Source organism: Bos indicus, chromosome 20, assembly GCF_029378745.1.
Source record: "Bos indicus isolate NIAB-ARS_2022 breed Sahiwal x Tharparkar chromosome 20, NIAB-ARS_B.indTharparkar_mat_pri_1.0, whole genome shotgun sequence".
NCBI lineage: Eukaryota > Metazoa > Chordata > Mammalia > Artiodactyla > Bovidae > Bos > Bos indicus.
In genome coordinates, this window is record NC_091779.1 from 56,841,246 (window position 1) to 56,858,467 (window position 17,222).

The 17,222-nt window shown below is 41.5% G+C and overlaps 1 protein-coding gene across 1 annotated transcript in view; it reads left to right on the forward strand.

Moving 5' to 3' along the window:
* MARCHF11 (membrane associated ring-CH-type finger 11) overlaps positions 1–12,804 on the forward strand; it is a 117,851-nt gene extending 105,047 nt beyond the window's left edge. The window contains exon 4 of the mRNA XM_019982705.2: positions 11,793–12,804. Coding sequence (XP_019838264.2) covers positions 11,793–12,115 — 323 coding nt within the window. The 3' untranslated portion in view covers positions 12,116–12,804. The remainder of the gene's footprint in view (positions 1–11,792) is intronic.
* The last annotated feature ends 4,418 nt before the right edge of the window (positions 12,805–17,222 follow it).

Here is a 17,222-nt window from a genome sequence, read left to right on the forward strand (position 1 = left end):
AACAAAACTGAACTAGCCTATGTCAGGTCCAAAGATAAACAGGTTTTAATTAGATATTTCAATTAAAACTTCTAAAATATTGTTCTTACCCCATGAAATGAAACAATCAATACATGTGTTGCTTACCCTTAAGGTAAATAAAATCATAATCTGCAAGTTTGCAGTAGACAGTTTATCCATTGGAGATGGAAGGGAAATTTGCATATACACATTTCAGCTTGCCACTAAGAAAAGTCCACTAAGCCTCCTTCTCAGTACTGGCTTTGGTCCAGAGTGTGGGAAACAAATGGAAATCTACCAAGGTAGATCCTGAATCCTTAAAGAATTAATTCACAGAAGATAGACATCTATCTTTAAACCAGATGCTGTAACATTGAGGTTTGCAGAGTTATTTATTAATATTTTATATATTGTGAAGGTCACTACAGTCCTCCCATCCCCTACCCAGATGCGGCCATGCACACTTTAGGATAAAGGTCAGAGGAGAGCTGACCATCGCAGCCTCTTGTGTTACTGAAGAAAGATTTTGACTGCCTAGTCATAGTCAGGTAATATTCCTCGGGTCAAAGACACACTTGTGAAGACAAGCTTTGGCCAGGGATGGCTCCTGAAATCTGAGTTCTTGCAGAGGAGTATACTGAATCAGCCTTCAAGGGTCTAGCTCTGATTCTGGCTTTGAATGTAACTGTGGCCCATTGGTCAAGCTATGTCACTTCTCTGGGCTTCAGAGACTTCATCTCTGCATATGAACAGGTTGGGTTAAATCATACCCAGTATTTCCTAATTTTTAAATTGAGTTACCATGTTTGTCCACTTCATATGTCTGTGACGCCGGGTGTTCCATCTGTCCATGATTTGAAGGACAGAATTGGAGTTGCACTCAACTGAAATTAAACCAATTCTAACCCATGCTTCCAGTTACTCTGTGTGTCTGTGTGCTCAGGCACTCAGTTGTGTTCGACTGTTTGTGACCCCGTGGACTGTAGCCTCTCTGTCCATGGGATTATCCCAGCAAGAATACTGGAATGGGTTGCCGTTTCCTTCTCCAGGAGATCTTCCTGACCCAGGAATTGAATCCTGAGTCTCCTGGGTCTCCTACATTGTTAGGTGGATTCTTTGCCATCTGGGAAGCCCAGGGGAACTCTAGGATACCTGTATTATATATTTTAAAAAGTATTGGACTCATTCCTTTATGTCTTTTATTGAAATAATAATATCCACAGATCTTTTTTTCCTCGAGCCCTGTTGGGTGGAAACTTAGATAATATAATCCTTTTTAAAAAAAAATTTGCATACTGTGTATTTTACAATGTATAACAAGTTTGCAGCCTTTGAGGAATATTCTGTGAATATGCCTATGGTAGATTTGTGCTCCAGGGCTGGTGATTGAAAGAGCAGAAGAATCTCCTTTCTACAAAGGAAGAAAAAAATCATTAAAATAATTAATTGATGGATGGATTTCTGAACAGAGCAAGAGGTCAGAAAAATGGCCAGCATTTTTTGAATTCTCCTGTTTTATCTGGAAATAGAAGAGAATATCCACTTCTGAATCTTAGGCTTTTTGGTCTGGTGCAGGCATTTGTAACTATATCATTCATGATTGTTTAACTCAAGTAAACATTTGATGACCAGGCCAACAAGATAGAGGGGGAGGCTGCTACAATTTACTGAGGCTAAAACAAGCCCTTGTAAAGAATTTTCCCTCTTCTACTTCTGGCAGGCTGTGTGTGTGTGTGTGTGTGTGTGTGTGTGTGTGTGTGTTTATTTTGAAAGGGGTGGGGCAAAACCCACTGTTATGAAATAAAGGCCCACATTTTTAAACCTTTTCATTTCTAGTCTTGGAATACACGTTTCAGTTTGTCTTTGGTATCTCCAGGTATTACTCTAACTTTTGAAAGAACTGTACTGGAGACATTTTGTGTTTTAACAACACTGTTGCACCCAGATGAAGTCAGTCTTATCATCTTTTAGATTCCAGAGACAGTTACTCTTCTCTTTCTCACTCCCTCTCATTTAGCAAAGATTTATTGAGTTCCTACTATGTATCAGCAATTGAAGTAGGATTAGGATTCCTGTCCTCAGAGAGTACATGGCTGATTGGGGTCACATACAGAAGGTTCTCTGTTCTGTGGTTTTATCTGAGATTTGTTAAGAAGACAGAATTAGCAGAATTCAGGGCAAGAGGATAGACTACCTAGGTGATCATTGGGTTTTAGCTGAACTGATTTGAGGGGATGGTCATTAGCTGAAATGAGGATGGTAGGTTGAGAAGCAAATCCACATTATGTCAGGACCTTCTAGAAAAGGGAGGGCTTCCCTCACCACCAAGTAGTGAGAAGTGACACTTCATGTTAAAGTTTGCCTTTGTGTCTTGTTCTGTTCCCAGGGAGTGTAGTCATCAGCATTGAAGGGGCAGCATGAATGTGCGCTTGGCATCCAGGCTGGTGACACAGATTTCATTGAGTGGAGAGGAAGGTGTAGAGGGTGACAATGTGGTAAAACAAATGCTGCAAACTTCCTTTTGTGTGCTCTCAGAGGTGCAGTCACTTAGGGTCTTCACTATGATCATTTCTTCGTGGGTGCCATTCTCTACTTTGAGGATGCAGAGAATTAGATCATCCAAATTTAGATATTAGCCAGTCTCTAGTATCAAGGGTTTCCATATCGTGAGAAGTTTCTGAATAATTTGTTGTCTTTATCTCATTTCTTGCGCAGATTTTTTTGCCAGTGCTCATGATGAATCTGTTTTTGAACCGCTGAGCTTTAAACTCTCATGACCAGCCTACCATTCTCAACTTGGTTCTGGGGGTGAAGTGAAGTGAAGTGAAGTGAAGTCGCTCCTTCGTATCTGACTCTTTGCGACCCATGGACTATAGCTTACCAGGCTTCTCCATACCTGGGATTCTCCAGGCAAGAGTACTGGAGTGGGTTGCCATTTCCTTCTCCAGGGGATCTTCCTGACCTGACCCATCGAACTCAGGTCTCCCGCTTTGCAGGCAGACACTTTATCCTCTGAGCCACCAGGGTTCTTGGGATAGGGGTATATCAAGATATAATAATCAACAATAGAAAAATCAACTCATCTCTAATAGATAAAAGTGCATTTATGTAAGATATCTCTTTTTATTATTTGTTCTGATGGGCAACATTGCAAATTTGTATTCTTAAAAATCCCCATATGTAATCAGGACACTGTATTGATAGCTCCCAGAGGCCTAGATTTAGGGTATTAGAATGATCACTTTCTTCTGCGAACTTAGTGATTTCTGCAATTGAATATGTATTGTCTTTCAGTCTCTATGGGCTTCCCTCATAGCTCAATTGGTAAAGAATACACCTGCAATACAGGAGATCCCAGTTCGATTCCTGGGTTGGGAAGATCCCTGGAGAAGGGAAAGGCTACCCACTCCAGTATAGTGGCCTGGAGAATTCCATGGACTATACAGTCCATGGGGTTGCAAAGAGTCAGACATGACTGAATGACTTTCACTTCAATCTTTATATCTCTATTTAAGTTTTGTATTTTTGCACTTCTTTTGTTTTCCTGATTTTTGTTTTACTTTAAGCTTCATATATATTTGAGTCCAACAAAACCCATTCAGCATACATAGAAATAACTTGTGGTTATTTCTTCAAGATTCATATTAACAAGATTCAACAATGGAAGAGTGACTTTTAAAGTGACTACCTCTACTCTTACATCTAAATTTCCATAACTGTTGGGCGTTTAACTGTAGAGTATCTTAGGAAAATGTGAAAGAAGAATTAATGCATTTTATTACATTCTAGCAAAGATGACCTTAACAGAAAATATCTTGGGCCACTGTCTTATTTGGTTAACCCTCATTGTTATAACCACACTCTGGTCTTCCCCAAGTTCCTCCAGGGGAATTAAGTAGTAAAACTGGGAGTACTTTATGCTGTTACTGTTGCTAAGTCACGTCAGTCATGTCCAACTCTGTGCGACCCCATAGATGGCAGCCCACCAGGCTCCCCCATCCCTGGGATTCTCCAGGCAAGAACACTGGAGTGGGTTGCCATTTCCTTCTCCAATGCATAAAAGTGAAGAGTGAAAGTGAAGTCTCTCAGTCGTGTCCAACCCTCAGCGACCCCATGGACTGCAGCCTACCAGGCTCCTCTGTCCATGGGATTTTCCAGGCAAGAGTACTGGAATGGGGTGCCATTGCCTTCTCTGGCTACTTTATGAGACTGACTCTAATTTACTCTAATCTGTTCTTCTTAAATGGAGTTAAAAGGGGCCAAATGTCACCATTCTGCTGATGGTACACACTGACTATTCAGAATGACACAGATTATATTTACAGAGTTCAGTTATGTGGAAACTCACTGAGAAAGAGGGAGAGAAAAAGAATCTTGGCCAGGGAGAATAGTTAAATTTAATTGAGAAATCTTGGACATTTTCACAATCAAGAGAACCTTTTATGGCCAATTATCTACTGAGAGTTCTTTAGCTTTCCCAAGGGTCTCTGTGACTGACCCACACACAGGCCTTTAGGTTGTGTCATAATTAGGATTTTGCATATCTTGGGACAGCTCAGGATGGGACAGCTTACCAGACAGCACGCGCACCACTCACAGTGTTGCCTCACACTTCTCTCTCCTGGGATGGGGGCAAATGCAAAGGGCTGTTTTATTGGCACTCCTAGAGATGAAATAGTGTTGGTGACACCCAAGGATATTAAAAATGGCAACTAATTATATCACTTTGCCCAAATCACAGTTTCTGGGTCTTAATTTACTCGTATTTTAAATGAGGGTATTGTAGTTTATATACCAGGTCTGTCTTGGTTTGTTTGAACTGCTATAACAAAATACCACAGCCTGAGTGGCTTAAACAATAAACGTTTATTTCTTATAGTTTTGAAGGTTGTGGGAAGTCCAAAGTCAAGTTGCTGGCTTACTCAGTCTGGTGAGGGCTCTCTTCTCCCTGTTATTATCCCACAAGACCTTTCTTTGGTGTACACACACACACATTTGCACACAGAAAACTCACATCTCTTTCCCTTTGTAGAAGGGCATTAGTCATTCTCAGGAATTATAACTCTAATTAACTCCCAAAGATCCCACCTCCAAATACCATCATGTTAAAGATTAGTGCTTCAATGTATGAATTTTGGGAGATACATTCAGTCAATAGAGTGATCTCTTTCAGTTGGTCATTATGTGACTAGAAGATACAAACATCCATTGGAAATTTACCCTGAATAGGCTTGTAGCACTCAAGGTTTGCAATTAGACAGATTTGGGCTTCAGTCTCAGAGCTTATATCATCATAACATTGGACAACTGGCTAAATCTCTCTAGGTCTCAGTTTTCTTAACAGGGAATCTAACTATTGAATAATATATCTATTTGTAGAGTTGCAGTCAAGATTACACAAGAAATGAAATAATTAGACTGGTGGTTTGGTAGTTAATATCAACATTTGTTTATAGTTGACCACAAAATTTGCAAGTCTCTGTTAATTGTAACTTACCATTTGTCTATGGCCTTCCCTGGTAGCTCATCTGGTAAAGAATCCACCTGCAATGCAGGAGACCCTGGTTCAATTCTTGTGGCAGGAAGATACCCTGGAGAAGGGATAGGCTACCCACTCCAGTATTCTTGGGCTTCCCTGGTGGCTTGGACAGTAAAGAATCCGCCTGCAATGCGGGAGAGCTGGGTTTGATCCCTGGGTTGGGAAGATCCCTGGAGGAAGGCATGGCAACCCACTTCAGTATTCTTGCCTGGAGAATCCCCATGGACAGAGGAGCCTGACGGGCTACAGTCCATGGGATTGTAGAGAGTCAGACATGACCGAGCGAGTAAGCACAGCACAGCATATTTGTCTATAATGAAATAAACATAGATAAATAGTGTATACATCTATGTGTGCACATAGATGCACACATTAGTCTGTGTACCTTGAGAGTCTTCCCATTATTTCTTGGTTAGTTAGCTCATTTTCTACTACCATATAAGAATTTCAACCAGCACATCACTTCCAAATTTGGGATATATTTTACTTTCATAAGCACCGTCCCCTTATTTCAATGAATCCAGAAACTATTTAAACCTTTTCTGTTGATAAAGATTATTTCATAACAAAAATGTTCCTTTGTACATCAATAAAGGGATGCTCTAATTAAATGCTGCTGCTGCTGCTAAGTCACTTCAGTTGTGTCCGACTCTATGCAACCCCATGGACTGCAGCCTACCAGGCTCCTCCGTCCATGGGACTTTCTAGGCAAAAGTACTGGAGTGGGGTGCCATTGCCTTCTCGGTAAGTAAATGCTACTGGCACGAAAATGATAAAATAAAAAATAAACCAACCACACACACAGGGACACCTATACACATATTCTCCTCAAGTCTCAAAACTCCCAAGTTCCCATGAATCACACCTTGTTGACATCTTTGCCATTAATAATGTACCAAGGACCATAAAATATTTAATATTTACATTTTCTAGAAATGTTCATTGCTTTTCACTTCAGAGTTAGTGACTCAGATGAAGTAAATCTAAGCTTGTTTTCCTATGACCCAAAATGTCAAGATGACAAATTCATTTTAAGGCTTATCTTGAGATGTGAGTCAGAGAGTGGCTATGGATGATGTGAAGTGATCAGTTATGAAACAAGAGGGGACCAAGCATCAGGAGGATTCTCAACACATGAACTAGAATGAAATAATCCTTACCTCTGGATTTCAATGGTCATAGTAGTCAAATTTTCTCATGAACATTCATAAACACAAATGGTATTTGCCACAGCTTCAAATAATCTAAAGGAGAAAGAGGGAAAGTGTACATTACAAAGGACAGTCTTGCGGTGAGATGGGGTACCTCATATTTTGGTAAAATGAGAGCCTCTAGAGGGCGAGGAGCAATTCCAGACATTTATGGAGAATATGGGCTTCCCTGATAGCTCAGTTGGTAAAGAATCAGCCTGCAAAGCAGGAGACCCTGGTTTGATTTCTGGGTCAGGAAGATCTGCTGGAGAAGGGATATATACCCACTCCAGTATTCTTGGGCTTCCTTTGTGGATCAGCTGGTAAAGAATCTACTACCTGCAATGCAGGAGACCTGAGTTTGATCCCTGAATTGGGAAGATCCCCTGGAGAAGGGAAAGGCTACCCACTTCAGTATTCTGGCCTGGAGAATTCCATGGACTGTATAGACCATGGGGTCACAAAGAGTTGGACACGACTGAGTGACTTTTACTTTTCACTATGGAGAATAAAGCCAAGTCGAAACATCTCTCATAACTTAAATGCAATTAAGAAGCAGCACATGCAGGGGAAAACTTAAGAGGACTTGTCTTCATGAGAACTTCAAGTAGTTCTCCTTCTTTAAATTTAGTTCAGAACGTACTATAAAGACTGTGGGATTTCTTTCTGCTTGTTGGGTAGATTTATATATTTAGGAAAAGGCTATAGGAATATATTCCCAGAAAATGATTTATGCTCAAGTAACTGATTTGATTTCTGGTCCTTCAAAGGAAATCAACAAAAAAGACTAGGATCCTATGAAATGAGTGGATTTCCCTGGTGAAACCAGCCCCCCTCCCCATTGCTGCCCTTATCCAGAATGAACCTGTTGCAGACTGTAATGGTCTTGTGATTATTGTGAATGAATGCCCCTCACCACCCTTGTGACTTAGCTGGTAAAGAATCCACCTGCAATGTGGGAGACCTAGGTTCCATCCCCAGGTTGGGAAGATTCCCTGGAGAAGGAAAAGGCTATCCATTCCAGTATCCTGGCCTAGAGAATTCCATGGATTATAGAGTCCATAGAATTCCATGGACTATAGAGTCCATGCGACTATAGAGTCACAAAGAGTCAGATGCCACTGAACGACTTTCACTGCACCACAAAGATTCACTATTGATTTGTAATTAATAATAATGTCTTATATTTAGATAGTTACCACCCCCAAGGAAATCTGAGTGCTTTATAGTTGATTAATTTCAATCTGTCTTCATAGCATCTGGTGGAATATACAGATTAGGTATTCCAATCACATTTTTAAGGAGGAAAAACAGAATCAGAAAAGTTAAATTATTACCCGTGGAGATTTCAGAAATCTAATATTAAAGTTATCAGTTAAAATCTGGTAGTCTTGACTTATAATTCTGACTTTCCCCAAAACATCTGGTCATTTGGGTCAACTCTGATTGTTCCTTAGGGAAAAAAGAATCAAACAATTGAATTGCTATGATTGACAAAAGTTTACATTTCTTCTTATTATTTTAGTGGTATATAATAATTGGGTTCAAGATATTTTGTTTATTACACCATATGCATTTTTTAGTGGCCTATGTTGGTGTCTTTGGAATACTTTAAGTCACGTGTGTTAGACGTTTATCTCCTGGTAAGGGATAGATGTTGCAAAGAGTCCTTCATAACATAGCAACTAAACAACAACAGAATGGGATAGATATAAAATTTAAAGTCTGATATTAGATAGGTATGATTTTTCAAAGATGAGGTATTTCCATCACCTACCAGCAGCGTCTTCAGTTCAGTTCAGTCGCTCAGTCGTGTCCGACTCTTTGCGACCCCATGAATCGCAGCACACCTGGCCTCCCTGTCCATCACCAACTCCCGGAGTTCACTCAAACTCACGTCCGTCGAGTCAGTGATGCCATCCAGCCATCTCATCCTCTGTCGCCCCTTCTCCTCCTGCCCCCAGTCCCTCCCAGCATCAGAGTCTTTTCCAATGAGTCAACTCTTCTCATGAGGTGGCCAAAGTACTGGAGTTTCAGCTTTAGCATCATTCCTTCCAAAGAAATCCCAGGACTGATCTCCCTCAGAATGGACTGGTTGGATCTCCTTGCAGTCCAAGGGACTCTCAAGAGTCTTCTCCAACACCACAGTTCAAAAGCATCAATTCTTCAGTGCTCAGCTTTCTTCACAGTCCAACTCTCACATCCATACATGACCACTGGAAAAACCATAGCCTTGACTAGATGGACCTTTGTTGGCAAAGTAATGTCTCTGCTTTTGAATATCTACCTGCTATCTAGGTTAGGCATAACTTTCCTTCCAAGGAGTAAGCATCTTTTAATTTCATGGCTGCAGTCGCCATCTGCAGTGATTTTGGAGCCCCCCAAAATAAAGTCTGACACTTGTTTCCACTGTTTCCCCATCTATTTCCCATGAAGTGATGGGACCGGATGCCGTGATCTTAGTTTTCTGAATGTTGAGCTTTAAGCCGACTTTTTCACTCTCCTCTTTCACTTTCATCAAGAGGCTTTTTAGCTCCTCTTCACTTTCTGCCACAAGGGTGGTGTCATCTGCATATCTGAGGTTATTGATATTTCTCCCAGCAATCTTGATTCCAGCTTGTGCTTCTTCCAGCCCAGCGTTTCTCATGATGTACTCTGCATGTAAGTTAAATAAGCAGGGTGACAATATACAGCCTTGATGTACTCCTTTTCCTATTTGGAACCAGTCTGTTGTTCCATGTCCAGTTCTAACTGTTGCTTCCTGACCTGCATATAGGTTTCTCAAGAGGCAGGTCAGGTGGTCTGGTATTCCCATCTCTTTCAGAATTTTCCACAGTTTATTGTGATCCACACATTCAAAGGCTTTGGCATAGTCAGTAAAGCAGAAATAGATGTCTTATTTGACCAAAAAAATCTCCCCCCAAAAAACTTGTTCCAAACACTAAACTCATTGTCTGTATGGGAGGTTATCATTCTTTCAGTCACCCATTCTTCTAGCCTTAAAAATGGGAGACTGATTTTTCCCCTTCTTGCATTTGCAATTTCTGTCAGTTTTTCCTCTGACAAGTTTCTTTCTTTGTTTCTCTGTGTTCTCCTACTGCTGACACTCTGCTCCTCACATAAATGTGGTAAACTCCTTATTTATCCCCCTTCTTCTGTTGTCTGTTCCTCAACCCATCTTAGATCAATTTTCCCAATAAATTTCCCGTTATTTTTGAAGTTATCAATTATTTGGGTACACAAAAGCATATAGAATAATACATTAAACATTCACATCCCCACCACCAAGCTTAAAAAAAGATACGAAAGGTTCAATAGAAAGCCCTCTTTGAAGCCTCTCTCCAATGTAATCCCCCTCAGTGTAATGGACATTGAGATTGTTTGTGATTTTTTTTGTAAATACACACACATGTATAAAACATTTTTTACATGCTTCCTTTTTCTTATTTATGACATGAGTTTTCTAGGACATGCACCCAAGATTCTAAATGCTGGGAGGTGGTAGGATCTTCTCATTTTCAAATTTTGGTTAGATATGATTGTGTCAACTGACGCATCCTCCTTACGTGCCATATTCCTTTTTCAGAAAGACTCCATTGGCCTCACCTCCAACTTTCAATGGAATTTCACATTCCTCTAAGAGATACTCCTTCTCGCTTTTCTATCTGAAGGAACCTCTCCACCAGGGACTTGTTGTGATGGGTCACAGATTCAAAAACTTTTAGATTATGTGGTGAAATGTAAATGTGTGAAAAATGCAGGGTGTGCTGGGATCTCGGGTGGATGGTGGAGATGGAGCCGTGTATCGGGGCACTGCCTTTACAGATGGCCAGTTTGCTGTCCCCGAGGTTCCTGTGCTATTTTGTTTACTTTCCTGAGAGTCTGTCTCAGAAGTGTGTGGTCACCCGTTCACGGTATAGCATCAGAGAGCCTTCTGGAGCTCGCCGGCCTGGGTCTGAATCCCTGCTTCACTGTTGCCACCACTGTGCTCTTGAGCAATTGATTTGTAAAATGGAGAACATGCTGGTACTTGCTTCATAAGGGTGTGGTGAAAACTGAATGAAATGATATAAGTAAAGCTCTCAAAAGAAAGAAAGTGAAAATAAAAGTCACTGCATTGTGTCCGACTCTTTGTGACCCTGTGGACTATGCAGTCTGTGGAATTCTCCAGGCCAGAATACTGGAGTGGGTAACCTCTCCCTTCTCCAGGGGATCTTCCCAATCCAGGGATCGAACCCAGGTCTCCTGCTTTGCAGGCAGATTCTTTACCAGCTGAGCCACAAAGGAAGCCCAAAAGCTCTCAAGTAGATGCTTAATAAATGTTTGTTGAATTGTTGAGGGGAGGAAAAGTAGCAGAAGGTTTGCTCATACCTCCTTCGTGTCATCATTTTACCAGCTGCGGAGATGGCAGTGAGCTTGCCCTCTGTTTCACAAATCAAGTTGACAACACAGACCAAGCCCCTGACACGTTGCTTGGCTCACAGTGGGCACTCGTGAAATATATGCCGGTTGTATAAATGAACCTGATGGTTTCCTAGGGTTAGTTTTAGTCTCTCAGTGGTGTCCGACTCTTTGCAACTCAATGGACTCCATGTAGCCCACCAGGCTCCTCTGTCCATGAAATTCTCCAGGCAAGAATACTGGAGTTGGGTTGCCATTCCCTTGTCCAGAGGATCTTCCTGACCCAGGGATCAAACCCAGGTCTCCTGCATTGCAGATTCTTTATTGTCTGAGCCACCAGGGAGGCCCTGATGGTTCTCCTAAGGCAGCATAATAAATACCTAAGCATACCCTGTGCCAAAATGAAGCAAGTAATTTGTACCCAAGATGACCTTACTGTCTGCATGGCAGTAGATTCTTATTTTTGAATATTGACTACACCTGTGTAATACAGATAGTAGCTTGCCATTAGACATAATATTTGAGTAGTCAGAATACCAATTTGTTAGATGATGATGAATAACAGATAACTGACTATTTCCTTAATGTCTTACTTGGATGCAAAATAACATTCTCACCTTTTTGATGATGACCAGTCTTTTCCCCAACCCCTCAAATTTCAGGTCTCATTGTCCATGAAGGAGCTGCAGTTTACAGAGTGTTTAAGCGCTGGCGAGCTGTCAACTTACACTGGGATGTATTAAATTATGACAAAGCCACAGACATCGAAGAAAGTAGCCGGGGAGAGTCTTCCACAAGCAGGACTTTATGGTTGCCGTTGACGGCTCTGCGGAACAGGAACTTGGTCCACCCAACCCAGTTGACCTCCCCAAGGTTTCAGTGTGGCTACGTGTTATTACATCTGTTCAATCGAATGAGGGCCCATGAAGATTTGTCAGAAGATAACAGCTCGGGGGAGGTTGTGATGAGAGTGACTTCAGTGTGACAAAGCTGAGAAGGTGCGGTGTGGACCACCCTGCACATTTTGGAATGTAATTGCAATGAATGGCAAAACCATAGCACTTCTAAAAACACACATCTATGAACTTTTTAAAATTTATGCTTTTTATATGAACATTTGAATTGCAAATACATTTTTCTGAAAAAAGAGTCCTCCTGTTCTTTGCTTTCTAATTTATCACATCTTTTATAAGTTGGTACTTGAAATCATTATATGTATTATTTAACTCTACTTGGTTAAAAGAATGATAAAAGTTATACTTAAGGTCAAAACTATTTTTTCTTGCTTGTTTTAAATATATTTTTATCAAACGTTTTGCTCCATGTGTAATTTTTCAGGCATGCTACGAATGGGGAAGCATTTAGAATGCTGTGGGAAATTTCCAAAGTGCCCATCAAGGACAAAGCAAAACATCCTCTGCGATGCTCACACTGGTCCTCCTCATGCGTCCGGCTGGTAGTCAATCTAAGCGTGACTTTTTTGTGTGGGATCAATTAAGCTGTCACCAGGAATGCAAGTCTTAGGAATTATGGCTTGTTTTCTAACTTCTGAAATAGTTCAGAGAGCTTATAAAAAGATACAGATGATTGGAATAAAAATAGTCTTACAGACATACTTCAAAGATACTACAGGTTCCCCTCCAGAACTGCAATAAAGCTGATATCACAACAAAGCAAATCACTTGAATTTTTTGGTTTCCCGAGCATATAAAAGATGTTTACACTGTACTGCAGTATGTTAAGTGTGCAATAACATTAGTTCTTAAAAAAAAAAAAAAAAATGTACTTACTTTAAAAATCTAAATAGTGCTAGCCATCATCTGAGCCTTCAAGCTATAATAATAATATCAAAGATCACTGGTCCCAGATCACCATAACAAGTATAATAATGGGAAATCTGAAATATTTCAAGAATCACCAAAATATGACACAGATACATGAAGTAAGAAAATATTAATGGAAAAATGGTGCCAATGGACTTGCTTCACACAGAGTGGCCCTAAACTTTTGATTTGTAAAACATGCAATGTCCATAAGGCACAATTTAAAAAATGAAGTGCAATAAAACGAGATATGCCTGTCCTATAGTGCAGGTTACATAGACAGGGCACCCCGCCTACTTATAACTATAAAAGCTCACCGAAATGTTGCATCTTGAACATGTAATAATAACACTGCTTCATATTTCCTAACCCTCTCATAGACCAGCTGCAATTATTTTTGTTAATTATTAGTATCTTGATTTCTGTTGAGTACCATCTTAATTAGATTTTGTTTTTGTGAGAGCTTATATACCTACTTAATCGTTTAAACACTGATTCTGTTACTTGGTTTAATGAATTCCTGGGGAATACATTCTCCAGCAGTGAGAAGTGGTTCTCTTTTACTAGATAAGTATTTTTTGAGAGAAAAGAGGAAAAGAAAAATTAATCTCTTGACTCCCCAGGAACAGGTTGCTAAGTAGAGATACCTGGAGACTTTCCACCTTTTCCTCCTCCTCATGGAAGTAAATGGCACATTTTAACGGGTAATGGCAGAATAGACGAGGAGGCAGGCGGTCCTGCTTTCCTTGGAAACAAGATGAACAGGTAGGTCGTTTGAAGTAACTGATGGTGAGATTTTTAAAGCACATGAAATCAAATGCTTTACATTCTATCTTCTAAAACTAACCTTCGAATGATTCATAATAGAACAGTTAACATTTACAGGTAGCCTTGTGATTCATACAGAGCCACTTCTACTAAAAGTTGAAATAATTTCCCAGTTAATAAAAAGCTGCATCACAAATGAGTTAAAGGTGTGACCATTTGCAGAAACGTGAAGAAAGAATCAGGAAATCATGAAAGAAGGAAAATTAAACTACTCTTTTGGGATGGATCTAGACAGTGAGAGGATCTAGAAGTGTTGATTTTTGAACCCGATGTTACAGGAGCACAGTCCCGGGTGAGGCACCAGAAGGCATCGATCAGTCCTGTCCACCTGCTCTCTGCCCTCAGTCTTGCCACCTGGGACAGAAAAGAAGACTGTTTGTTTAATAAACAGCAAAACCAGGGACGCAAATGTCCTGGCAAAGCAGCAATCCATGACTTGTGCCTGCGAGCGTGGACACTTGCCCTGGACACTTTAATCACCAAGGGAGTCTTCAATGACCACACTTCATGCAGTGTGCTCTTGTTTAATTAAGCACACCTTTAATTTTGGGTGCTGTTGTTTACAGCATGGTGGTAAAAATGCTGGATCAAGAGACTGCAAACACAAGTGAGACTATCACTGCTCCACCCTTTGTATTCATACCCACTTTTGTGTTCGTATCAACTTCCCCCAAAAAACGAGGAGGAGGAGAGGGTGGGAGACTCTTTCTGTAACCCTGCATGAGTGCCCAAGGCTGAGGCATCTGGAGATGACAAGGCACAACGGGTCTGTCAACCTGAAAGGAAGAGTCACCCCAGTCTCCCCTCCTTCCCATGGCCTTGCCCTAAGGACACCCATTTTGTCCATACCGTTATCTTCCCTCACCACCTTGACAGGCCCCAATTCCTGACACACTCCCACACCCATACGTGACCCAAATCAATGCTGGAAAGAATCTGGCAGGATTTCCGTTCAACAAAATGTGTGGTCCCTGAAATGATTACATAGAAACTCAAATTCTCTGGGTGGAAGGTGGGGTGGGTGCATTGAGAGAACTGAGTTTTCTGTTTCAAAATGAATATTCTACAGATTTCCCTGGTGGTTCAAGCTTCCACTGCAAGGGAACTAAGAGCCTGCATGCCATGTGGGGTGGCCAATATATAACTAAATAAAAATTTTAATATGCTGTATCAGTTGTGAGCTTCCATGATGACTCAGATGGTAAAGAATCCGCCTGCATTGCAGGAGACCTGGGTTCAATCCCTGAGTCAGGAAGATCCCCTGGAGAAGTGAATGGCAACCCACTGCAGATATAAACAATTTTCAATTCTGAATGCTGTAGTTGTAGCTAAGGCTGTCTTAAATTTCTAAACCATTCATGGTAGAAAAAAAAAGTTGGAAATATTTAAAGAGTATATTTCAATATATATAAATCTAGACCTGTATCCATTCTGTCTCTTTTCAACCAGTAATCTGCAATACAAACAATGATGGGGCACCTTCTATGTGCCAGACACTGAGAGCCGTGGCTGTGAAACGACCCAGGTTCGCAGGGAGACACACTGCATGATATGGGTCAGGTTCCAGGTGAGTGAAAGGCAGTGGCAGTCCACAGGAGCAGTCAGGTTTCCCTGGGGCAACTGAAGAAAGCATCACTGAGGAACTGGCAGGACCTGGGCATTGAGGCATGAGTAGAAGTTCGTGAATCAGGTAAGTGGAGAACATTCTGGGAACATCTTGGGGGTAAAACAGAGGCATGTCCCAATAATGGTGAGAGAGCTTACATGGAGGAGCGTAGGGTACATCTGAAAAAGTGATACAATCTGTTGACTTAAAAAAAAAGCACAACCTGAGACTTTCAAGTTAAGCTTTTTGGGGGCAAAATGACTGCAGCCCAGGAGATAGCACCCAGATAGCTCTGAGAGGCTCCTCTAAAGAGGTATGGGGCAAGGACAGTATATATGTTGATTTTGCTGAAGGGGGAATACATGAAATCAGGACTTTCCAAGTGGGACTTCCCAAGAATCCATCTGAAATGTGGGATATTCACAGAAGATGTGGATTCAGTCCCCAAGGTGGGAGGATCCTCTGGAGGAGGAAATGCCAACCCACACCAGTATTCTTGCCTGGAAAGTCCAATGGACCGAGGAGCCTGGTGGGCTACAGTCCATGGGGTTGCAAAGTCAGACATGACTGAGTATGCACTATGTACATGCAGTCAAGCACTTTTTTTTTGGTGGAAATTTCTGCTGGTCTTGTGAGGCTTCTGCTAGTCATGAGAAAACAGTCACCACTGTGAAGGGTGTCAGTGCTTTTCTCTATATAAGGAGATACAAGAACTGGGCTCATAGAACTCATAAAATCAGCTCTTGAGATTATCTATCTGAAGACCTGTCCTGCTGGTTTTCCTGGAGCACAGAGTGCCTCATTTCTGCTCTCCACCCTGAACTTCTGGGGGTGGTGGAGGTCAGCAGCTGTAGTGGCACATAATTCAATCCTTGTGGAGGCAGATGACAAGAACCCAGGGCAAGCGCCAATTTGTGGTTGGCAAACCCTATTGGGTTTGACTAGGTAGCTGGGACTGAATCCCACGGGGAGCAGTGAGAACATGGTGCTCAAGCATCAGGTGCTAAAAGCCGGCAAGGTCAACTTTGGGGGGAATAACTATCCTCTCTTGACTCTGTAACTATGGGTCACACTCCCAGTTCCCAAGATCAGGGGCAAAATGTAATGAATTATAACCCTATCCTCAAGAGAGTTTGGAGACATCCTACAGCATGCAGCAGGCAGCCACTATTGCTATACGCTAACCACCAAAGAAACACTGGAGCACCAGATGGATTTTCCTCCTCTCTCCCGGAAGACAGTACAACCCTTAATTCTGAAGCACAGAGCATGCTGAAGCTCTTGTGAAATAGAATATAGTTTCTTTATTATTGACAATTTAGTTCCGTTCCATCACTCAGTTGTGTTTGACTCTTTGCAACCCCGTGGACTGCAGCACACCAGGCTTCCCTGTACATCACCAACTCCCAGAGCTTGTTCAAACTCATGTCCATAGAGTTGGTCATGCCATCCAACCATCTCCTTCTCTGTCATCCCCTTCTTCTGCTGCCTTCAATCTTTCCCAGCATCAGGGTCTTTTCTAAGGAGTCAGTTCCTTGCATCAGGTGGCCAAAGCATTGGAGCTTCAGCTTCAGCGTTAGCATCAGTCCTTCCAATGAATATTCAGGACTGATTTCCTTTAGGATGGACTGGTTGGATCTCCTTGCAGTCCAAGACTCTCAAGAGTCTTCTCCAACACCACAGTTCAAAAGCATCAATTCTTCGGCACTCAGCTTTCTTCACAGTCCAACTCTCACATCCATACATGACCACTGGAAAAACCATAGCCTTGTCTAGATGGACCTTTGTCAGCAAAGTAATGTCTCTGCTTTTTAATATGCTGTCTAGGTTTGTCA